Below are 26,248 nucleotides of genomic sequence, written 5' to 3'. Positions count from 1 at the left end.
GATATTGGGTACACATAACCACACATGCCAACAAACAGATTCTTTTGCATGGCTCTGATAAAAAATGTAAATGCTGCTCACCTGTCGAGGGGCATGTAGGCGTTAAGAATGGATCCAGCCATTGCTTTGGTGCTAGCGTTGTCGCTGATTGTACCCAGGCTTACGGTGCCAGACTCACCGCTCAGACTGCAGCGCTCCTTTTGCACATCAGCCTGCACCTCCAGCCTGACAACATGTGAGAGAGGGAAACTTTAGAAAATGCAGCAATGCACCAATGTTTTAAATCCCATGGCGAGTGTTGCTGTTTCAGTACCTGTTTAAGTAATTGACCATGGCGCTTCCAGAGAGGCTGCCAGTGATGCTGGCTCCAGCCAGGGCCATGGTGGACGCTGTCTCACTCAGGTTGTCCCTGATGGCACCCAGGCGGTCCATATGGCTGCCGCTGGCACTCAGACTGCCAGTCAGCCCACCAACACTGCCTTCACCTATACTTGGGTTGTTCCTGGTATCTGCCACTGATGTAGTATCTGTATAGGAGGCATACTACCATGAATTAACATTTCAAAATCTAAAAATAAGAGTTTAAAAATGTCACCTCTTGCAGGAATAAAACGCAGTGGTGTGTAAGGCTAAAACCTTCTGGTCAGTTGGTCGATTCTTAGTTCATATGCTCTTGTCTAACCAAATTCTCATTGATCGAACAGTCGTTTGTGTTACTTTCATGTGGAGAGAAGTGCTTCTTAATCCATTATTTTCAGAGGCGGGGGAACATGTGCAGTCAATGCAGACCTGATATATGTTTGAGTGACAGGCTGCAAAGTAATTGACACCATGTCAAAGTAGCAGCACAAACCTCAATCTGCTTCCAGCCTCAGAGGACAGAAGTGCTGAGTGGATAAAAAGTTTATTTTAAAGTCTTAACACTTTAAGCTCAAAGATAGATCGACACCGACTGCCTGTGACCAAGGTTCAAACTCTAGTGCTGTAAGTTTTGCCATGTTTTATGTTGTTTTAGTTTTTGTCTTGAAGGTTATGCTGTTGAATTTGGTGTTAGCATTTTGCTAATGTGGCTATCAGCTGGTCAGATGCCACTAACTGTTGCTTTTTATGGAAGTTTATATTCCAGAATGAACTGCGTTAGTGTCAGCTTCGTTGTTAAAACTTTACCAAAGCTGCTTCTGCTCTGTGATCTTTGTCAACAGTGTGTTTGTGTGTGTTTGTGAGTGTTTCTGTAAATTTACTTAGCAGACATCCCCTGAAGGTCACAATACAACTATATGCTATCCCATTTAGGCTGGCAGAGTGCAGTCAGGGTGGCTGAATTAATTAATCTAGAGACAACATGCAGGATTTTTTCCCCATCAACTATTCAAAACATTGAAGAGTAGGCAGAATTTCAACGCACCAAGATTTATTTTGATTGACTACAGTTCTTGTGCTGTGTCTGATGAATTGAAATGTAGAAATTCTGGACTGCTAAAGGTATTTGTAACAGAAGCAGTTGCCATCTGGTCTCACTCAAGAAGGACGAAAAGGACATTTTTCTGCGAAAGCACACTTGACATCTGTGAAACCAGCAGCAGATTTCATCTGAACAGGGACTCAGTGGTGTATCAGTCAGCAAAAGGCAAAATCTGTTGTTTGCTGACTTGAGCATAAACACACAGGGTAACTTTTGTGCATCAGTGTGGGTAGTGACGGGTGGTGTTCTGGGTGGGGGCACTGAATCTTACCAGTGGCAGCGGCTCCACTGCCAACATTCATGTCATTCTCATCGTCAAACTCTATACGAACTCCTTTGCCATTCCCAGCTGAGACGCCACACCCTCCGCTACGGCACAGCGAGATGGGTACCACACCGTAGACATAAGCCAGCATGATGGGAACTCCAATGCCTGAGGGGTGAAAGAGACAAAGAGAGATCGAGACACCAAGGACATGTTAGACCAATGCAGTGGGAAGAAAAGCAGTGCAGTGGAGTGGAGGCCACTGCTGCTGATGCACAGAAATCAAAAACAGTCAGCTCCTTCAATGTTCCCATCTTTACGCAACAGCTCATGAGAAATCAGATTAACTTTGAAAACAAACTTTTGTATTATATGAACTCTACGATTAAACAATAGAAATTCCTCAAGCTTGCAAAGTCAAACAAGGACATGTCAATAATAATCAGCAGGCACGCAGAGAGCTAAATCAGAGAGACAGAGACAAAGAGAGAGCAGAAGAAGGTAAGAGAGGAAGGACAGACTGACCGACAGTGACTGCAGCCACCACTGGAGACACGATGACAGAGAGAGTCACTCCACCAGCGATCACCAGGTTCCTCTTGTGGTTGGAGATATCTTTACCTTCATACCGGTTATGGATCTGACAGAGAAGAGAAGAGCAATGTTAGTTAGTCAGATAGAGAAAACTGAGTGGACTCTAACCTCAGTTCTCAATAGGGTTGGGCCAATGGATGACACCATTGTCTATCGTGATGGCTGACAGTCATTGACCACTGAGCCCTCTAACATTGTAACGTGATTCAAAGCCTTCTTTATTTGAGGTAGTGTGTCCCCCTCAGTGTTGCTGCTTAAGTTCTGGTTCTCAAATGTGGGACAGAAAATAGAAAGAAGTTGCTGCTGCCGTTCATTTCACTACGTCTACATGTCCTATTTATTACTTTCTCTTTAAACAAAACAAAGTTAGCTACATGTAGTGCTGAGATTAAGACCCTTCTAGACCCAGCAACGACGTCATCATCCATTGTAATGCCTCACTGTGGACATTCTAACATGCTAATCCAGTAGACATCACTGAACCTAAGTACTCACAGGTAATATTAAAACCAGCCAAAAACTGTCACATTAAAATGCATTGGAAATTTTCAAAAAGATTAGCAGCACCATGCACTTTAGTTTGCATAAACATTAAATTATTAACATAACCAGAACACTATGTAAATCTATGAAACCATTTGAGTATATGCCTTAAGAATATATTGTAGGGGTGAATATAGTGTAGGGGCGTCCCGATCCGATATTGATATCGGATATCGGTCCGGTATCAGCCAAAAAACGAGTATCGGATTTTATCGGACTGCATCTAAAATCTCTGATATAAGCGCTCTGATAAGCAGTCCATTTTCCGCTCCAGCACTTCTATCCATAGGTGACTCTGGTTGCTGACTATTGTTCTCTGTTTGAGTAACATCACTTGATCAAGCCTTTTCTAACATTCTACACTACAAAATAAGGAATAAAAGTATGTATGATTCGTGCTGATATCATATCGGATCGATATCGGCCAATACTCAAGCCTGCAATATCGGTATCGTATCAGAAGTGAAAAAGTTGTATCGGGACATCCCTAATATAGTGACAGTAATCTCAGTGAGCCCAACAACTAAAATAAATACAGAGTCCAATATTGGAGTTTATTTAGTTTCTCCTGTTGGAACCCATTTACAACCAATTCAATGACTTAATTAAATTGAATATATGTTGATTAGGTGACTAAACAACGTACCATGTTATCCTATGAAATAGGCAAAAAGAATTTGCAGACACACAACGCATACAGCAGCAGAAGAATGTGTTGTGTTTTTACAAGAGTAATAGTTTTCTGTGTCTGCCTCTGGGAGACTGTTGCTGACTTTGACTGATGCTGGACAGTATTTACCACGAGTGTTTCAAAGCTTGTTTTAATTGCATTGTTTTAAGGGAAATTAAAATTTAAACAGTTATACTGTCTGGAATTTTACTGTGGTCTCTTAATAAACCAGTAACTGTTTAAGCCCTAAAACCATTTGATGATAGTTGCCTAAGTGATATGTAAACAAGCCACAGTAAAATATTTTACAATGCTCTTAATATACAGTAAAAGAAACAAAGCTATTATAAAGAATTTTGGGGTGACTAGCACCCCTGACACAGGAGCAAAGGTAAGTCATGGTCGCAGAAATCTTCTTAATGTAAAAACTGGCACATATAAGACTACAAGAAACATTATTGGAAGAAAACCTGAAAAAATAGACTTTTCACGAGACTCAAAGCGACAACATTGAAACAGAACTACGAATGATTCTATCAATAGGACTGAATGAATAATGGAAAAAATATGACTATATTTATCAAGCAGTTTTTTGCTACTGTTATCAATTAAAGCTAATACAAAGAGCTTTCACATTGGAGGTCATATAGAGGCATCACTGGTTCAATTGATAACTATAAGCAGAGGATTATTAGTACTAAATTGTTTTGTTTTTCTTTACGTCTCATGCACATTGCTACCAAATTGACATTTGAATATTTAACACATGAATATAAATTAATTAAACAGACAGCTACACTATTTTTCCTCACCACCCAAGGGCGAATAGTTGACTTTACTGTCTCCATCACTAACAGACGTTGTTCAAGTAACTTCACAAGGTATGCAGAGGAACACCGAGTTTCAATGCTGCATCCCAATGGCTTGTTTTTGGAGTCTGCCATAAGCTTCAAAGAGATAAGGTTTTCACTGAGAGAAAATTAATGTCTCTTCCCATCATGCTTTCAATTCTGTCCCAAGTGGTTTGCACTGCAGTAGCGCTAATGTTAAAAAGATTTAAGTGAAAAGGATTACAAATGATTTAGCTGTCAGAGTTCTTTGCTGTTCAGAAGAAGCACACATATGGAACAAAAACTGTCCACATGCAGTCCCACTTACTTCCCACAAAGACTGTAGTGTTCCTACTACATTCCTACAACACTGCTGCTTTACAAGCCAGTAAACAGTGACAAAGTACAGCTGATATGATACGTGACCATGTGCAAATAAATGGCTATGGCTTTGGTGTGGTGAGTCACCAGGATGAAGGTTTCACATTGAGACTGAACAGCTACATTCACCCAGTGTTTGTGTGGAATGCAGCTGATTCATGCTCAGATGTTTCACGTGTCATGTGATCGCTTCTGAATGTGGTCTGGTTTAGTCGGGGAAGAAAAGTTTGTTGGCTCTGGCTTCTTCTTGGCAGCCTTGTGAGGGGAATTCTGGAGAGCCTGAATACTTGCATTTCATTGTAATGTCAAATTCTTATTGGACAGAGCTAGACTGATGAGTGATACCAAACAACACAAACACAGTGCAGGTTATTGATTAATGACCTCAACTGAGCTGAGATAAGCTCAGAGCCTGAGAAAAATACATGACAGTATGTGCACTGGTTTTATAGTTTAACTAATTAGTTACCGATTGATGCAGGGCTTGGTTTTGGACATGTGGCATGTTTACCGATAACTGTGGTATGAACAGTTATGTAACAATGAGCATGTTCACAACTGAAAAGATAGTGCTTTAGGGGTATGCTTCATGGGAAAGCAGAGCAATTATTCAGATCTTAATATCTTCATAATAATCCATATAGTTCAATGCAGTCAAGTGTTTAAACAGTAAATCTGAACAGTGACACATCCAAATGAGTCAATGTGCTGCCTTATCCATGTAGTGAAACCTATAAGCAAGAAAGCTTCAATGTGTTCCAAATGACAGTATATGAATGTATTTCCAGAGGCTCACCTTCCTTCCCACATATACAGGGATACCAATAATCATGGCGGGGATAGCTATGCCAGCGATGAGTGCGATGCCAACAGGGGCACCCACAAGTGTTCCCAGTTGCCAAAGAATCTTCTTCTTCCTGCTCCATGGCTTCTTCCCCCAGAAAGTACAGCCTGATGGACTGAGAGAGAAGTTGAGGGGAAAAATTTAGACTTTTCTTTTTCCAAAGTGAAGAGGGAAACAAATATATTACCAGATTTTATACAGCTGATACTGTAACAGGTCTTCAGTTTTTTTCATTGCTTGTCAAACAACTGAAGGAATAAGTTTCTTCCTGTGGGGACAAAGATCTTCATGTGCTTTCAAAAACTATTGTTTCTCAATGTTTACTTAAATACTTCTCAATTATTGTAATTATGAATCTAAATGAGGACAGAAGAGGAACCATTACCAATTTCCTATTCCATCTCATCACAGGTAGAACAACCAAACCTGCTGGATAGGTTCCTAATCTCACCCTCGACTCAGGTCAACAAAACTTCAACCCACCACACCAACATTTGAAAAACTTAAAGCTGTAATATGTGAAATTTCTGCATTAAAATATCTAAAAATGCTAAATGTTATATAATTTGTTGAATTGTGTATTTACATTATCCAAAATGTCCTAAAATGTTCAAACGCAGAGAAATCAGTAATTAATTCAAGCTAATTGCATTTCTTGTTAGGTGTTGCTAGCTGCTAAAATGTCAGGGAAAATACTGGATATGTCAAATTCGTCATAAATCAGATACGTCTGAGAGTGAGGAACAGGGTCAGCCAACGTGACTAAAAGTAATGTGAATCAAACTTTAATATTACCTGACCAATTAACACAATTCCTGCCTGAGTCATGTCAGATAGATTTTCATCTGTTATGGTGACTGTTTAAGAATGAAGAAAACAACTCCACATGACTTCACAGCATTCTCAAACTACATCTTTTGTTATTGTTTTATGTGAGAGAGATCCCTAGCTGCAAAATTGTGCATTTAACTACAAATTGTGGGCAGCCATGAATTAAACTGCCCTATACAGTTTTCCACACAACAAATATAGACATTTTTATTGGCCTGGATATAGTTGGATTTAGAATCACAGTGATGAGATCATTCAAATGGTGATTTGCAATTCAGTTATCACAGATTGAATTTTTTACATGTCTATCTAAACTGTGTCTGTGTGTGGGGAGCTCTGTGCAGGCTGACATACTGACCTCAGGTAGTGCAGGTCTGAGATCTCCTTCATGCAGAGCCAGCAGAACTCACAGCCACAAACGGCGCAGGTCATGTGGTTACAGCTGCCGTCGTTCATCTTGATGATGTAGGCGGCACAGCGTGGACATGGCTTAATGTCATCAGCTGAAAGGTGGAAAGACGGAAAGAGAAATTGATTTCATTGTGGATAACAGTTTCACTGATTAGTTATACTTCTGTTATCAACAAAACAGACCTGGTCATTTAGGTAATATCTTTCAAACTTCATTACTGTGAGAAAAAAAAATCCTACAAATAATCCATCACTAAGTGAATTCTAACAAAACAAAGTAAAAGCAGCTTCTGACAGGGATCAGTGATTTGACAGACATGCATAAGATCAATACAGAAAAAAGTATTTCTGTATTGATTGAGTGTGTTTTGTTTCAGTGAGCCAACCTGCAGCTCCGCTCTCTTGGCTGTAGCTGAGGGAGGACGAGCGGACTGTCCTCAGGCGGAGGCTCTGGGCTCTCTGCTGACGTGCTGCATCACAGGTCTGATTGGGATGCCACAGCTGTTTACAGTGGTAACAAAACTCTGTGCCACAGCCCTCCCTGCCGCACGTGATCTTAGGACAGCTGGCACACCCAAAGGCAATCACTGCGTACCTGGTAGGAAATAAACATAACAGGCAGAAGTTCACATTAATATGTTGCAGGATGAGTTTCATCTAAATGTACCAAGGTCACAGGAAAAACAGATTGATGCAGAACTGTGTTCATGTTTTTAACATTTCTACTAATGCAGTTAGTGGTTAGCTTTAAAAAATAACAGTTTAATCCATCTTCTTATACTCATATTAGTGAACTACTAAACTGGCAAACTAGATAACAAATTTTTCTCGCTATGTCCAGATGCTATAGAGTAGACCCTTCGCAGGACTGTTTTCTTAATCAGACTCCCACCAGCTAACCATTACTGCTTGCCCCCAGTGTGTGTGTTGACTCCCGCCTGTTTTCACAAACACTGGGACTATTTACTCCCACACAATAACAGTGTTGCATTGATTTTGTGTTCTCTCATCCTGCAGGGATGGAGCAGGTACATTGTCTGTACTGAGAGATGCCAGATTTGTGCCTGTTGTATTTACTGTAAATACTTTTGCATATTTGTCACAACTAACAAAGTCAATACTTTTACATCACATCTCAATCCTAATGCAGTTCTCTACTGCATTGTGATTGGGATACTACTACTCGCCAGGTAAGTGATGAGTAAAATATGTTGTATTACTGGTTGAGTCTGCATGGGTTCTTTTATTTTGAAAATTAACCGGATTCTCCCTGTCTTTTCTGTGTCTGACATCCTGCCTGTTTCATCTGCTCTGTGCTAATTGACGCACCATCCGTCAAAAATAGACTTGGCACGTATTTGAAGCAGAGACAATCGTAGAGCCACTTCTGGGACACGCAGAGGCGCTGCTGGTGGAATCACGAGAATGGCTGTGATCAGCTCCAGCTGACGTGGCACAGCCGTAACGTGATGCAGCTGCGCCTGATGGAATTTAGCCATTACATATCAATCCAATACCCTGTTAAAATGACCCATAATGGACCCTTGATCCCCAGTCCACTTGTCTTGTGAAGATAATTCCCTATTTAATATTGACAGGGTGACAAGAGAGCATACTTTAAGAAAAGGCCTACCATTTAAATGATCTTTCTCTCTTCATTCATTGTGGATGCTGCCCACTTCAGTTGAGCTGGCTGCCACCCCAATTTATCTCACAACAAACAGTATATTTTGGCTGCCATCCAGTCCATCAGCTAGTAAATTACATGATAAGTGTGATGCTGATCTGGACCAGGCAGAGTCTGTAACAGAATCTATAGCCATTATTAGTCTGCCTGGTTCCCCAACTAGTTGCACCTTGTGCAGCTGCATGTGTATTTACATGACACATTAGAGCACAGCAAATCCAAACATCTTTGACGGAGTGACAGCTGAGCTGAGGCAATGCAAAATGCTTTCAGCCAACAGTCAGGAGACAAACACAGAGAGTGCTGACAATGAGATGATGTTCAACAATAATAAAAGTTCATCTGTTCAAAGATGACAGCTGAAGAATACCGGCAAGCCAATATCCTGAGGGGAAACCCTGGAGTGTGTGACGTAGTTGAATCTGACTGTAGCAGAAGCCTCCCAGCCCCTCTGTGACTGACCCCAAGATTAAGTTTCAATCACAGAGCCGTGGAGAGCCTGGGAGATTTCCTCCGCTGTGGATCAGTTTACTCTAGTGAAGACTGTGTCTACAATGCAGACAGACAGTGAGGAGTCACAGAGACATGTCAGTCTTATTTAAAATCACTCTCAGTAAACCACCAGCACTAAACAGTGACTGGAGAGATATTGGGGAAAAGAGAAGAGAAGCTTTAGTACTCTGGGTGGGTATTTATTATAACAGCAGATCAGGTCAGATCACAGCAGTTTCTGTGTAACCACTACTTCTTTTGAAAAACTATTTTATACTTTTTTATAAACTAATGATAAACTAATAAACAGCTGTATAACCAATGACACACTGTACCCTTTTTAATAATATCACATTAATATAGCTACTGCAGGGTGTTTTGAGAAAATCTACACAGCAATATGTAAATAAAGGCTGAAAATGTGAAGTTCTCTTTTGCCTGGATGGATGGGAGCCTCTCTAATCCCTGTACAAGCACCTGATTATGTGGGCCGAATTACAGCAAGCTGAAGCTGTTATTTCGATGAGGAGTTAGTCGTTTTAAATGTGCCTTCTGTGCATTTCCCAAACTTCTCTGAAACACTGCACATGACATGCTGAGTTGTAAACTGTGTGATGTTGGCTGAAGACTCTGAGCTGCAGGAAAGAGGAACAAGCAAGAGGAAAGAACAGAGCAGAGAAAAGCTGCAGAGGAATGGAAAAAATAAAATGGACGGACTCTGTTTCCTCTGTAGTTCACTCTGAGGTGTAAAAATAAAATCTAGTCTCTCAGCAGTAGAGCTACATATTAGCTGAAGGAAGGATTCATCTCAAGACAATCACAAAAAGCTGAACTCAAAGAACTAGTGCCAACTAAGACTAGCTGAACACTCTGTACTGTTAAGGTTACAGCGGACAGCAGGCTGCCCACTGACATGCATACATTCTATCTCTGTGAGTGAGGACATGCCCATTTAGTGATCTACATACAAACTAAGAATAAGTCTGATAACTGCAACTGTAAAGATTAATTCAACTTTGCATTTAGTTTTACTTTTACACACAATCCTCAGTTTCATATCAGGGCTGCAACTAATAATTATTTTCATTATTGATTAATCTGACAATCATTTTCTTGATTAATCAAGTTCTTTGAATATCTACGGATTGTGGGTGTAAGAAATTTGACAATGTCACCTTGGACTATGGGAAACATTGATCAACATTTTTCACTTTATGGTCCAAAAAAATTTAGTTTTTGTCATAGAGGAGTAAAGAAACCAGAAAACATACTGCTGAGCTGACCTCTTTTTCCTTGAACAACACATATTGTACAGTCAACCCTGTTTAAACCTACATATGACTAATAGCAGCTGAATAAAATAAAACAGAATTGAGCTTTGGCATTGTCAGTCCATGGTCTTTTGCCTGTCTAACTCTGTCTCTGTCTCTCAGACTCAGTTGAGAGTAAGGCCACCGATAAGGGTGAACTAGTGGTAACAGTGGTGGACAATCTGCAAAAGCTACAACCAGTAGGCAGCCAAAATGTTTTATGTCAAATGCTGTCTGATGTCTGACTGGCTTGGTGTCAGGCCCCTAAAGACTGAAAGGGCTGTTAGCTGAACACAGTAGAACTGGAAACAGAGAAAAAGATAAGAGAGCAGAGAGGGCCAATACATTAATATAATATCAAAATCTTTATATAAATATATCCTGGCTGTGTTGTAATTTCTCTATTTCCAGTCAAAACTATTGGGACGCTTATTGCTTATACAATTATGGCCAATGCTGGGCAATCCAATCCACGGCAAGCAGCTAACGCTGCTTTACACTAAAGCTATTTCAACTTTTCACAATAAAACACGTCATACCCTCAAAATATATTTGCTACTATTCTAGTCAAGGTTACAAAACAGGACATCCCACAAAACATAACAAAACATCCAGTTGCCCGAGTATTCAAGGTTACTATGGCTTGGTACACACAGTACTTCATGATAGTCTGATGGAATGGGGAGGCTTTATAGCCACCTGAACACAAACAATTCCTGGAAGAAAAGGAAATGGCTGTGAGAGACAAAGGAAGCAAAGAGAGGGAGAGTTTTTAGACAGATAGAAACAGGTTCATTAAGGCAGCCTGCTTCAGGACAGTGATTCTCCCAAATATGTAAACCTTTTCAGACAGTTACTAGATCTCAGTGGCTCATTCTTATATGCTTATGACATGTCCAAAATGTTCCAGTGGTTTCAACCTTTATCATAAAAAACTGTTTTTCAGTTTTCCACCATATAGATATTGTATGAAGCCCATCCTCATTTTCTTCTATATTGCAGTCAGCCTGACAGAAAACAATGGTTCAATCTATTTTCAGTCAAATCTGGACTCCTCCATACTTCCGTGAGTAATGAAAAGCAAGCAGTTAAGGCAATTTAGACAGATGTCCACTCAACTCCATATAAATAAGGTGCTGATTTGATTTGTCAGAGACTCTGAGTCACCACTTGACCCCACAGGGCCTCTACATAGACACACTGCAGTAACAGTGTCGGTGACTGGGTGGAAGCACAGCAATGAGCCATCACTTGGGAAGGGGATTAGACAGCAAAACAGTCCACCACAACTGGATTACTGTTAGCAAGTTAGACAGATAGAACTGAAACAAATACATAAAGACAGAAAGACAGGCAGGGAAGGAGGCAGACAACCAGGACAGACAAGATAGGTGGAAAACAGACAAAGCAAAAGCAAATACGGGGTGGTGTACTATGAGTGTCCTGTGGCATAATATGTGATGTTATTACATTGTAATAGATCAAGCATACCTTCAGAAGAGACAAATACTCCCAGCCCTTCTCACCCCTTCTGTGCCCTAATTTCTCCGTCACTATTTTATGCTTTCATTCAAGCCCTCATTCATGTTAGCTACAATGACTTACCATGGAACACAACAAGTATCTGTGGGTCATGGCCTACCAATTAACAGGCAGATGTTCAGTGCAAGCTAATGGACGTCAAACCCAAACGTTGTTTTCGTTCACTGTGAGTACATAAACCCTGATAGTGGTGGGGACTTTACTGTGAAACCGAGGAAGTGAAATAGATGTGAATACTGGTGTAAAAATCAGCTGTCTAAATCCCTGCAGGGTCTCTGCTTCTGCTGTTGAGTAGAGATGGTTAATCATTCTCATTCTGGGGTTTACAAAGGAAGCTGTTTCATCTTCTGTTGTTGTGTGGCACATTGTTCTTTTGTCATGTTAGGAGTTTCCACATTGATTTACCATAATAAATCACAGCAATACTGTACATAATGAGTTTCCACCATGCCAGCAAAATGAACAGACCATCATAATAATCAAAGTGAAGTACCATCAGAGAGCCGCAGATAGCTATATTCTTGCAGCTGTTGTGTTTTGCTTAGAAAACAGCCTTTTGTTGCTGTTAGAGAATGGCTTTTATTTACTTTCGCAGGGTACACACAAATGTTCTTTTGCTACTACCACTTCATGTCAGGAGGGGTGCACATTTAACCAATCAGAAATGTAACTTTGAGTAAATTAATAGCAACAAGACCAAGTACTGCAGTCAACTGCTACATTTAATTGCTTATTAATTGGCAACTACTTTGATAAACAATTCATCTGTTTCTCTTATTTCAACTTCTTAAAAGCGAAATCTGAATATATGTGGGTTGTGGCCAAAAAATGACATTTGAGGATGTCATGTTTGGCTTTGGGAAACACTGATCAACATTATAGAACATTAAAATAATTAACAGGTTAATCAACAATGAAAATAATCATTAGTTGTGGTGTCACATTTCTCCAAATCCACAATTCAATTTGAGTTTCAATTTTAAGGTCTTGACTTGCAGATGCAAGTAGGCAGAGAAGGAAAAACTACTGCAAGAATTGCTGATCCTGCTTTTGATTTCAATCCATTTTCAATTTAGAATTGGAATCATGATGCCCTTAGTACATGTACCAGTGTAGTTTCTAATTACTTTAATAAAACATGCTTTAGAAGAAGAACATTCTGGGTCTGTAAACATTTTATGAGCTGGAGATAACTAGATTGGGGGAGTGCCTTTGCCTAAAAGAATATAATACACCCATAGATAAGTTGTAAGACAAGGTCTATCACTCTTTTCTCTCATTCTCTCGCAAACTCTTTTTCCACTCTTTTGGAAACAAGTACAGTCCTCTACCTCACACACCACATTCAGCTCTGGACCTACAGACACACATCTGCTGGAGAACACGTGCTATATTTTGAAAACACTTTTAAATAATGTGTAATTTATGAACCTTTCACATCTTTTATGACAGATTAAGTGTGAGCTGTATGGTGCACAGTGTATTTAATACACAGTGCTGTGTATTTAAATTCACTTCTTACCCACAATCTGGTGCAGGACACCAGCGGCAGTCAGGGTCAGCCACAAGCCACCTCCTCAGCATGAACTCTTCGTATTTGTCCATGAGCGCCCGGTCACCCAGGATCATGCGGATGTCGTGCGGGTTAAAACGCTCCGAGCACTCAGGACAGCTGATGTTGACACGTGACTCTGAGATCTCAATGCGCAGGTACTGGCGCAAGCAATCGATGCAGGAGCGGTGGTGACAGGTCATGATATCAGGGAAGCTCTCCCTGGAGTGGCGCAGAAGGCACAGCGGGCACTCCAGTAGCTCAGCCCCAACTCCACCCCCTACCTTGCAGGATGAGGAGGAGGTAGAGGAGGAAGGCCCTGAGGCAGATGAGGTGGAGGCAGCAGCAGCAGCAGCAGAGGCAGCTCCGGTCACAGCCACAGAGAAGAAGGCAGAGTTCTTGTCATTACACATCTCAGAGTGGATGCTCTCGATGCTGGCGATGCCATCCACTCCTCCAAGCCCTCCAGGTCCAGGGTGCTGCAGCTCTCTGGACCTTTGGCGGCCTGATTTGGACTCCCGACCTCGCCTTCTAAAAAGAGAGGCAAGGGAGAGGCGCCTCTTCTTGGGGGCCTTCTTCACAGAGGGCAGAGAGATGGAGGAAGCAGTCGACTGCAGGTCCCGGTCAGAGCCCATCACCCCACCGCTACCTCCACCCAGCTGCTGGTGCTTCTGCAGGCTCATCTCTCCGGAGGGAGGGGAGGGGTGTGCCAGTGGGGAGCCAGGGCTGGGCAGCCTGTCCCTCACATGTGCAGGGAGTTCTGGGAGCGGAATGGGGCTGGGAGAAGGGGTAAGGTGGTGGATGGGGGAGGGGGAGGGTGGGCCAGGGTGGGGGGACAGGGCTCCGGAGGGCCCGTCTGTGTTTAAGACATGGTGGCTTCTCCTGATCAACCTCGTGGTCACATCTAATAGCCGGATTTTGGCGAAGGGGTGGGGGTCACCTGCTGCGAAACCAATGCAACAGAACCTGGAGAGAGCATAAGAAGGGCAAGAGAAGAGAAAAGAGGAAAAAGGAAAGAAGGGATTTAATATATGTTTGTATTCAATGTCAAAAACTACTTGATCACAGTGAGAAGGCAATATATATTTTCTTTTTCATTCAGATATTTCAGGGGAGAGGAGAGGAGAGGAGAGGAGAGGAGAGGAGAGGAGAGGAGAGGAGAGGAGAGGAGAGGAGAGGAGAGGAGAGGAGAGGAGAGGAATTTTTTCAGCTGCAGGCAGCCAGTAGGTACACCACACTGTCAGGAATATTTATGTGTGTGTGCTTAGCTGAGTTAATAATGGCATATTATTCTTGAAGAGATGCATGTGCATGTCCAAAACCTCCACAAATATGACAAGAACACTGATTTAAGCATGCTCTCCTCTCCACATGGGTTCCTAAGCTATCTAGCAGAGTAAACACAAAAAATATCAAATCCCTTTTTTCTTTGAAACAATTTACTGTATGTTCACAGTCATGTTGAATGCATTTAATTTCTCATATAAAAATTGCAAAGCAGAGTTTTTTAATAATTGTAAACTATCATTGTTTACATTCATGTTGTTTGGTTTGCTGCTTCATTCCTCCCATCTTTGTGGGACATCGCATCCTTTCTTTTCAACCACAAACACATCACAAACTCTAAATCAGTGGAACAGCCTGACTCTCCTGGCAGGACTGTGCACCACAGCTTGAAATATAAACTAAATAGGGATTCACTCATAGAAACACTGCTCCAAGCCATAGCACTACTAATTTTCTGTTCTAGATGGTAGTATGATTTATTAAATGCTGTAGAAATTCGAACACACAACTTCTTAATACATGTTTACAGCAAGTCTAGTCTGATATCACGTGACTGATGATGTGACTCAACTAAGCCACCTCCACAGATTGACCCGAAACGAAATCAAAAGCTCTGGAAAAGCTAATTATTGGACTATGAGTTTAGATCATTTTCTCAAAAACTAGTCTAGACTGCAGACTTTTCTCTCATTTTACAGATGTGACTACCATTCCCTAATGGTCTCCTGGGGATGTGAAGAACAACATCCTTCTTGTTCAATGAAGTTAGTCCAGGGATGCATAATGCGGATCTAATTTTTTTTAATTAATTTTAATTATTTTTTTTTTTAGCCAACACAGATAACGATAATTACCTGCTTTTCACAGACGATAAGATATCAAATAATTTCTGTAATTTAAAAAGAAGCTCATATAACCTGTAATTTATGCACACCTGAGTGCAAGAAAAGCTGAGCTGTATTGAGCAAAGAGAGGTAATTTAATATTCCAAAGCTCTCACCGAACCAAATCTACCTGGCATCATTATCAGTCTACAGCAAGAACAGAGAAGAGTTCTGACTCTTCAAATGCTCTTTTATTTTTTCTAGCAAAGTACATCAAACTCGATAAATGTACTTTGTTTTTTATATAGCATTTTTCTTAAATCAAAATTAATTTCTAGATATTACCAAGCCTATAATTTCATTCTTGGAATAATAAATATTACAATAAATGTCCTCTTATCATAATTTTGGTGCAAATGTTTATGAATGGAGTGCTTTGTTAGCTGTATGGTTATTTTGCAATGTACATGTCAGATAACTGCAACATCACTTGTTCAGCTCTAGCCAATGACCTTGGTTGTGTGCCATGCCCCCTTCTCTCTCTCCCATTTCCTTTCTGCCTCTTCACTTTTAATGTGATCCAATAAAGCTGAAAAAGTGCTTAAAAAAAAAAAAAAGCTTTAACAATTCTGAACATTTTTTAAGATTATAAAGCCAGATCTTAAATGTGGCTTTATAAACAACTGTCTTCAGAAATAGTGCTCATACTGTCACAGGTTTATAATAAAAGATCTAAAATAAATATTACAGCACATTTTTGTCAGTGTACTGCTAGTTTAATTTAATTCCCTGAGCAAGGCCTTCCAATTTTCAGCTTATTCAATAAACACTGCAGGACATTCCAATGTATTTGATGGCTTTTGCTCAGTCAGTATCACAGTTGGCAGAGTACAAGTTTGCATAGCTGATCAGTGCATCAGTCACAGAGCTGAGAAGAGAGGACAGAAGGTTGACAACCTTGGACAGTATTGACGCAGAGAGACAGTGCTCTGATGTGTCTGTAAGATCAACAGTGACAAGGCCTGGGCCCAGACTGTGCTCTGCTGATAACGGGAAACAGAAGGAAGTGTGAGAGAATACACGCAGAGCAGAGAAAGGGGTTGCTTTGGTAGACCGGTTTTTGATGTAGCAGCAATCCAGACAACTGTAAATCATAATTGTACAGGTTGTTGCACAAGTGGATAATATCAAGTTGAACAGCAACAAAGAGCATGTCACCTTTAATACTAGTCTGACAAACACTTTTTATTATGTGAATTTTCCAGGTAACATAAGGAAGTCTAAGCTACACAGTTGCTGCCTGAAATGTATCAGTTGAAAACAAAGCAAAATTATGTTAAATGTAGAGTGAAATGGTCTAAGTATTACAGTCATTCCAAATAAAGCTCTACAGCTAAAATAAAATATGCTATAATTCATAAAGCAACAAACCTGCAAATACCATTATAGCATATTCTCTAGCCCAGCAGTAACAAGAAACTCCTCAACAAAGCAAAGATTATTAAAACAGAGGTCAATGTGTTCCGTGTGTTAAAGGATATGTTGTCAGGGATATATTAGCAAATACGAAGATCATACCTACAACAAACGGTTACAGCTGAAGATTTAAGTTACAAAAAAATCCTCTAAGAATGCATGCTCTTGCATCTGAATTTCAACAGAAGTCTGCTGGGTAGGTCTGGTAATTTCACAATTTCCTGTATGACAAAACATAATTACTTCTCTGTAATCTCCCTGTCTGTGTGTGTTTGTGTGTCTAGTCACTCCACAAAATGATAATATCAGGACAGATGGCTTCTGAGCCAATCTGATGAGTGTTCTGTCCACTTGAGAATTTCACACATTTGAGAGGCTGAGAGAAACAAAGAGCTAAAGAGATGGAGACAGAGAGAGACTGTGTAAACTACAACAGTGCACAGCTGCAGAGGCAAAAGAAGCTACAGTCTGACCAGTACCAGATTTCGGCAGTAGAATGACCAGTACCAGATTTCAGGGGGGTAGAAGGACTATTGTTAAGTTTTAATTAAATGCGTACACTTTTGGCAATGACTCCTCATAATGTACTAAAGAGGAAAAGACAAATTGTGTACAGTGACAGGTAGGCCTGACACAATAATTACATTCTAGACTTATTGTACATAGTTTGGAGTTGACTCAATAACAATAATAATAATAATATTGCCCATTGCGTTTACATGTGTGTTTGTTTATATAAGAACCTCTCCACCATGTTTGCCAACATGATGCCAGAAGAAACAGCAGGGCTTCTCCTACCATTATGAGACTTGGGTGCAGTGGTTAAGAATTTTTTTCCACAGCAACTAAAACTCAAATGAACAGAAACAAACTACACTGAGACACAGTTTGTTGTCATTTATGGTCATGCTGCTTCTATCCTCTTGTCATCTGTCCTTTGTCTGAGTTTCACCATGGGTGGGGCTCAGGCAACTGTCAGGCAACGCTCACACGTGTGGAACATGTAAACACAACAAGCCTCCTACACACACACACACACACACACACACACACACACACACACACACACTTAATATGATAATTGAGGGTAATAGGTGCCAGCCAGTATGTCAACTTTGTTTAAAATCCATGACAGCAAAAAGTGGCAACAGAACTAAACTACAGCTCTCTACAACCCTGTGCCAATTGTCAAATGGTCAGCATTTATTTAAATGCAATTTTTGTTAACAGCCCAGCAGTCCATTTTATTAACTATTTTGGTTGTGTGGATTTATGGCACTCATGTTTTACTTATTTAGGATATTTTAATATTATTTCACATTCCAGTTCCACTGACTAAATAACCCAAAGAATTAAAAGTGCACTGCTCTTTTAAAGTGTAGCTGCATAAGTATGCTACTATATTATCATTAGACCAGTAGCATAAAATAGTCTTAAAATGACAATATTTTTTTATCACAATTAGGGTGGCTGCTAATTTTTACTTTAATTAGCAGTTCATCTGTCGCTCATTTCCCCAATTAATCAATTAGTTGTTGGTTCATGAAAGCCTAAAATGGTGAAAAATTTTGATGAATGTTTCCCAAAGCTCAACTTGACACCTCAAGTGTCTTGTTTTGTCCACAACGCAAATATCTTCAGTTTACTGACATAGAGGACTAAAAATATATCAGAGGATTAAGACATATTTCTTAAAAATGATGTAGAAATGACTAATCTATTATCAAAATGACTTCTGAGACAATACATCATCCAACAAAAGTAGACCTGGTAACAAGTTATTCTACCGTTGACCATCAGACATTGACTACCACAACATTTCCTCCATTGTGTTAAGTCAACTCACGTGCTACATAGATATATAATCAATCTATGGACAATCTATCTACTCTTGACGCAGTTTCCTTTTTCTGTATCATTTGCTGTAATTTGATTATCAGCCTACTTTTAAATTGGACAGGCTTTCCTAGAAACTATGTTTGTCATTACATGCACCGTTGCTACGGGTTAGATGGACAGAGCAACTCCATTTGTAGAGAAATAAAAGTCCTGATTTACCATTTGAAATGAGCAAGTGAGCAACTCTTACGGACAGCCAACTTCTTGAGACTTAAACAATATCTGAGTAAGTCAGTGGTTCCCAAAGTGGGGGGCGCGCCCCCTAGGGGGGGGGCACAGTGCCATTGCAGGGGGGGCGTGGTAAGGCTTAGGAACTAACTGAATGCTTGGACACTTCTAGCATAACATGAACAAGTTTTTGATGGGTAAACGTTAGGAAGAGGATGAAGCATCACCTAATGTTCTTCCAAAACAATTTCATCAATGATAAGGTGCGTGACAGCCACTTTTCTCTGCAGATGGATGACGCCACTGACAGTAACAAAGACTGTTTACTGATAACGTAATGTCAGATTCATAGATGAAGATGATATGAGGGAGGAACTGCTTTTCTGCAAACAAGTTCCTGGCAGAGCCACTGCAGAAGAACTGTTTAAAATCATTGACTCTTACTTGAAAGAGGCCAACCTGAAGTGGGAGGACTGTGTGGGGATCTGCACAGACGGGGCTCAGGCTATGGCTGGGAAACGAGGAGGGCTGCAAGCGCTCACCAAGCGCGTCTCCCCCCATTGTGCAGTGGACGCACTGCATGACACACCACGAAGCACTCGCATCTAAACAGCTGAGTCCCGAGCTGAATGACGTAAAGACCGACATCATTGCCACAGTCAACTACATCAAAACACAACCTGTCAAAGTTGTTTTTCGGCACTGTGCGAGGAAATGGGCTCCGACCATACAGCTGTTCTACTTCACAGCGAGTCACGATGGCTGTCACAGGGGAAGGTGCTGTACAGGGTCTTGGTCCGCATCTTTTTGAAGGAAGAGGCAGTGATCTTGCCTACAAATTTTACTGTAACAAGTTCCTCATGAAACTTGCATACCTCAGTGACATGTTTCTGAAACTCAATTAACTGAATTTGCAGATGCACAAAATATGTGTATGTGTATTGGGGTCTTTGGGGTCTTTGGTCTTATCAACCAAAGGGGGGCCCAGCAGAGAAAGTTTGGGAACCACTGGAGTAAGTCAATGTGCCAACAAAGAAATGTAAAACAGCATTTGAGTTTGAAGACCATCTATATTTTGCCCAAAGAACAATGTAAACGTAATAATGTCCTGGGAGTGATTAACAAGGTTAAACTGTGTTGTGCTTTGTGTTTCTGGGAGTGGGGATGAGGGAGGTGGAGAAAGAATGTCTGTTATTTTAGGAGAGGACTGCTACTGAGGTCCAGCTTACTCGCTGGGTGTCCATCCCTCAATGTGTATGTGTGTGTTTATCTGTGTCTTTGGTTACACCTTGGCAATGAACCATGCTGTGCAAACGCACAAAGAGTAGTGCCAAAGGACACACGCACACACCCATACACACACCCATAAACTACCCACACAAGCTGGAGGGGCCGACAGAGCATGCTCTCTCACACATACTGTACATGTGCATACTTTATAAGCACTCACTGCAATTGCAGTAAAACAGAATCTTCGCAATCTGTCAATCTGCACCACTACACCAGAAGATCAAAAGCAGCACAGCAGCTCTACAGCTGCAACCAAACCACTGACACTACCAGCACCGCACTGCTCCGCTTTTCTGAAACACATGCTGCTCTTACTTCCCACAGCCTCCCCCCTTCTCTCTCCTTCTCATTCACACACACACACGCACAAAAACAGCAAGAGACAGTGATCCCCTCCCTGTTCCACAGTTCTGACTCCCCTCGCTTTGAGCCAGGACTAAAAACAGGAAACTCTGATGTGGTGGGCAGGGCTGGCCTTGGTATCTCCTGCACATATGGAAGGAGGTATGGGATTCATGACGTCTCTCGCACAGACACATACAAGACTGAGTGTTTTGCACATTTTCTTTTCCTGTCTTGTTATGTATGCAAGAGGTTGGCGAGGTGGTTAACACCTTACAGCATCGAGGTCATGGGATCAAATCTCTGGTTCTGTGTTGAGTTTGCATGTTCTCCCAGTGCCTGTGTGGGTTTCCTCCTGTTGCTCCAGTTTCTCCCACCATCAAAAACATGTATGCTAAGTAAATTTTCCAGTTATTGGGCCTAATTCACAAACAGTATGTATGCATAAATGTATGCTTAAACCAGACATATGAAGGTTTTAGGCACAAATCTGGGATTCATCAATATTTTCTTACCTTTATTTTTTTGTACTCTGTGAACAAATTCAGAAGTGCCTCAGACCATACATATGCACAAATGATGAGAGCCTGGCTGCCTTCAAAAGTGTTGAAACACATTTTAGCTAAATATAAAGCATATCAAAACGACATTCATTAAAAAGGATTCAAAGAAGTTTTGTAAATGTTTTTACGGTTGATTTATCTTGTTTTATTATTACTATTATTATTATTTATTATTATTATTATTATTATTATTATTATTATTATTATCGTTATTGTTATTATTAGGTGAAAGTCCTTGCTGGATGTCATCACTTTGACCCTCATTTTTTCTATCCCACTTATGGATATTTCCAATAACTACTGTGACTTGGACAAATGAAAAATCAGGTGTTCTTTGTTCTCCACCTGCTTCCTGAATTTTTCTTCTGGTCTATTTTTTTTTTTTTAACGCATACACTTTAATGTCAAACCATTTCTTTTTCATCTGGGAAACAGTCCGTTTCTCCAGGGACACAACACAACATGCACCACTTCAGTTATTGCAGCCCAAGGAGTTATTTCATGTGAGTTGCAGTGTGCCTTTTCTGGCTTCCTCCTCAGACACGGGCAGTGCAGGAGTTTGTCCACAGTACAGACTGAATGCGGAGAGGCGATGCTCAGCACTTGTTGAAAGCCGCTGAATCAGAGAAAAAAAAATTATTTCCTGATTCTTTCACAGCGCCTAACTCTAAACACAAATAAACACTCCCACGCACCGCGGCAACAACAGCTTCACTGCTTTCTCTATGATATTTTTCTATGCAAACATATTTCCTTATATAGAGGAAAGTGGGTGTGTCAGTATGCAGATTGCAGGCAGCAGGTACGAGCCTGTCAGTTCAGAATGATTCTGATTCACTAACACACGCACAGTGTTAGAACAAATTGGGCTGGTGTGCATGTTTCATGACTCAGGCGGTGAATTTGCATGGGAACACACAGTAAGAACATTTCTACGCACATGTTAATGAATGAGGCCCATTGTCCCTGAAATGACAGATACTAACCTACCCTTCGACTGCTCCCACTACTAGGAAAAATAATTTGACAGCATAATTGTACTGTTTAATTGTATGATAGTAATAAAATTGGCCCTTACCTTCATATGTAAAGTTGGTGTGATATGTAGGTTAGATGCAGGTCTTTGATTAACACATATTTTTGCAGGAGCAGAAAACCATTTTGCATTATTTACCAGACATGGGCAACAAGCTTCCCTGATTGGCTTCAGGCTCAATAAATATCTCTGTCAGCCTTTTGTCTGAGAAGCTCAGAAGAGTTTTTATTTAAAGGTGGAAAAGAGATATAACTGTGGCTGAACATTATTATTGTTTTTGTTTTTCTACTATGGTATCAAAAATTGTGGGAATTCATAACAACTACATTTCTGATGTCTCTAATAGGTACCAGCCAGGGATACAATTCTTCCAGACCTGACAGATACAGCATATATGCCTAAAACTTTTCTGGTCTGCTCTTAAAAGCCCGGTGGCAAAGAGAAATAACTGTGGCTGACTTATATTTGTTTTTACCATGGCAATGAATTGGGTATCATGACATCCCTAATCCCCACTATAAGACTTTTTGAGAACTGTACACAGAAACGAGCATAGTGGGCTTTAAAGAACAAAAATGTGACACTGGGATGCAAAAAAGTAAGAAAAGCAGCATTACAGAACTTCAGAGGAAAATTACTTCAACTTTTTACCTCAGGCTGTGCAACAGTACTGCTGCCAAGTGTATTGTACTTTACTGTGGGTGAGATATTAGGTGTGCAGTGTGTAGTAAACAGAGTGTGAAAGGCTAATAGTTTCCATTCAACCATGAAAAGATGATTGCAGGGCAGGCACTTTATCCTGACCTTGATGTCTGTCACAAGGCTGGGGCCGCATCTAAATCAGCCAAGGAGTGCCTGTCTGCGCTTATCGCTGCTAAGCAGATAGCTGTGTGTGTACATGTGTGTGTGATGAGAGGACTGATGATGCAGGTGGACTAGGCCAGCTGTCTCATCTGAAGGCCCTGGCGAGGTCCCACTCACAAAATGAAACACCTATGTCAGCTCATTGGCTGCAGGCTGTGGTCAGCAGTAAAGGCTTTTCTCATTGAGCATGCCGATTTAAGTACATTAACACAATCCAAATCTGCCCAGTGAGCCTGGAACTGGGGAAGAGAGCTCTGAAAGGCAGAAAGAGCAAGGGCAGAGAAAGGGGGAAGAGAGAGAAATAAAGGAGAGGGTAAGAACAGGAGAGACAATAAAAAGAGAAAGCAAGACATAAAACAGCAAACCCCAACTTGGAGAGATGAGTAATGATAGAGGGAGAGAGAAATAGGCAAAAGGTGCTGAAGGAGCATGTGAAGAATTGTTCGCTCTCCCAGAACAAAATCCTGCTCTGCGATTTGGCAGCTTTCCACACAGCTACAGTACATTTCCCTTCATAGATTAAGTGACATTTCTACAGGGGAAGCAAGCAGAAATGTTAAAAAAGAAAAGGAAGAGTGGACAGAAATACAGTGGAAAGAAAACAGAGTATTCTCAATGACTTAACATTCCCAAGACCTCTTAAATAAGAAATTATGGTTTGTCACACGAGTATTGGCTCACTAATATAGCTGTGAGCTAAGAACAAAATAACATGCTTTTAGAGCGTGTAAACAAAAAATTGCATACTTGTGATAAAATGTCAGTATATACATACATGGGTGCAATTTTTGTAGTTGTCGTCACAAATACATTGGATCAGTAAAGACAAACTTTATTTATCCAATGCAGGAAAACAGAATTTACAGATTGACAGTGACAGAAGGCCACAAGTTCAACAAAAACACTTGACTGACTGATATGTCTGGATGACGGTAACATATCAGAATAAGATTATGATGCAAACTGATATGAAGGAATATGAACAAATTTAACAGGAACCTAAGAACTGATGGAAACTATTTTGAAAAGCAAGGCAATATAGGCTGTTATGGCTAATAATATGGTTTGTCTTTTAATCTGAATGCACTGCATAAACACTGAAACAAGGAAAATATAGAGCTGAAAATAAAGTAAAACCAGCCCAGCAGCTAATAATTAAACCCCTGACTTCTGAGGATGAACATCATCTGCCTTTGATCCACTGCATCTAGTACACATACACATACAGTATGCAATGTAACACACACCCTCAACTTCTATTACTTATACACCTCAGAAATATTAATGAGTTTGCATCTAACATGAAACAAAGCCTACACACCTGATAAGCAGTCCTTAGCCATTGTAAACAACTGTCGGAAACCCATTAGTGAAAAGTGGTTTTATGAAACAAAACATTTGTGTTGTGGAAAAGCAGTCAAATTCTTGATCTCATTTAAGGTCATAGGTGAAATCACAACTGCCCTGTAAAAAGCCCTCTGTTGTCACTCAGATTACTATAACCTGTCACACCGATGACTTGAATCCTTTTCAATAATATGTGTTTTTCTATTACTTGTTCAATTTCAAGTATTATTTAGCCTACATAATACAATTTCAACATCAGATGTTCTACTCGCTTAAAAGTGGAGAGTGAAATGAGTTGTTAGCAATCAGTAAACTTACTACTAGACACCACCAAATCCTACAGAATGGTGGTTCAAAGTGTCACTTTAACTTACAATAATAATAATAATGATAATTGCACAATACCATTTGCCGTGATACCATGAAATGTTCGTAGAGCAATAATCTCATACTGTTGCAACCCTGCTCTGTAATCTTGAATAATAATCACCAATACGAAGAAAGCTTCTAACGTTGACATCAACAGGTCCTTGGAATGCAGTAATGAGTAATGTAGATAAAAATGTAATAAAAATGTAGATAAGAGTGCAGTAAGAAATTCTGCATGAGTAAGCGTGAGCATGCACAGAACAACAAACTGAGAAAGCAGATCAAAAGATGAGCACTGGTAGACGTGCCAGAGCTTTCCTTGGGGACAGAGTTCATTCGGCATTCCAGTGAGAGAACACATCCAGTAATGACCTCAGCTGACCTGCTGCAGCCTGGGAGAGTACAACTCTCACTAAACACAAGCTGAGAAACATGGTGCAGTCAACTTTTAAACGCACCACAGATTTTCTGTAGTGGGGATAAATTTCTCCCTATAAATATCTCCAAATTCACCAACATTAATATGGAAAATATTCAGGACAAGGTCAAGTATAAAAAGCATACAGCCTAAAGCGATTTTATTGTGATCCAAGCCATAGGTCAAACAATGAGGATATAAGATAGCATATTAAAATAAATGTGTCCCTGATAGCAGTGCGCTGCACTGTAGTGATTTTTTGGGGTGATTTTTGCCCTTTTATTTTGCCAATTTAATGGTCTGCCTCCAAAGATTGACTGAGAGCTGCTGCACTGTGACAGACTCTCCTATAGCTAAAGACCCGCTGAGCTGAAGAATGAGTGAGGGGAAAACAGCATAGAGAAAGAATATTTTCACATTTAACTCAGTGAATAATGGATTTATTTTGACCAAATCAGAGTTGGTGACAGTAAAATGACTGAGGGTGACGGTTTTGATGAGTTTAAACATTAGGCTATTCTGTTTCTGTCGAGTTTGAATTAAATTTGCTTTCTGATGAGTTAACAAGGCAATTCATCTAAGCTTACTTCAATAAAAGAGAAACGTGGATTCAAGTGTACATTTGTATTTTTCCAGTTTATTATTTATTTATTCAATATTCAATACCTCTTTTGATACCATGGCCAAACAAAAAAAAGTCCTAGGCCAACTTTTTTTTTTTTTTTGTCTGAACGCAGTCTGTCATACTGTGCTGCAAACCCAATTTCAGGCAGGACTATAAAGACTTAACTGAATCGAGGTCTTAAATGAGCACTTGCACCATTTTTTAGCATTTTCAGCTTTGGTACTTTTGCTGCTATCAAATGTTAGTATTGTATTGTCTCTGAACGTGGTAGTGAAAAGGTATTGTTACTTTTGAAAACCTTAAAAGGACAAACAGGACACCCTGTC

The 26,248-nt window shown here is 40.4% G+C and overlaps 1 protein-coding gene across 1 annotated transcript in view; it reads right to left on the bottom strand.

Annotated features, from left to right (window-relative positions):
* LOC146320955 (E3 ubiquitin-protein ligase RNF19A-like) overlaps nt 1–26,248 on the bottom strand; it is a 37,378-nt gene that overhangs the window by 2,801 nt on the left and 8,329 nt on the right. Inside the window, exons 2-9 of the mRNA XM_084725923.1 lie at nt 13,385–14,380; nt 7,218–7,426; nt 6,779–6,923; nt 5,542–5,704; nt 2,253–2,367; nt 1,734–1,895; nt 314–527; nt 82–225 (exon numbers count right to left, since the gene is read on the bottom strand). Coding sequence (XP_084582049.1) covers nt 82–225; nt 314–527; nt 1,734–1,895; nt 2,253–2,367; nt 5,542–5,704; nt 6,779–6,923; nt 7,218–7,426; nt 13,385–14,097 — 1,865 coding nt within the window. The 5' untranslated portion in view covers nt 14,098–14,380. The remainder of the gene's footprint in view (nt 1–81; nt 226–313; nt 528–1,733; nt 1,896–2,252; nt 2,368–5,541; nt 5,705–6,778; nt 6,924–7,217; nt 7,427–13,384; nt 14,381–26,248) is intronic.

Source organism: Lutjanus erythropterus, chromosome 9 (genome assembly GCF_056507025.1).
Source record: "Lutjanus erythropterus isolate fLutEry1 chromosome 9, fLutEry1.hap2, whole genome shotgun sequence".
NCBI lineage: Eukaryota > Metazoa > Chordata > Actinopteri > Lutjaniformes > Lutjanidae > Lutjanus > Lutjanus erythropterus.
The sequence above is the reverse complement of the archived record's forward strand: the minus strand, read 5'-3'. Positions and strand labels throughout refer to the sequence as shown.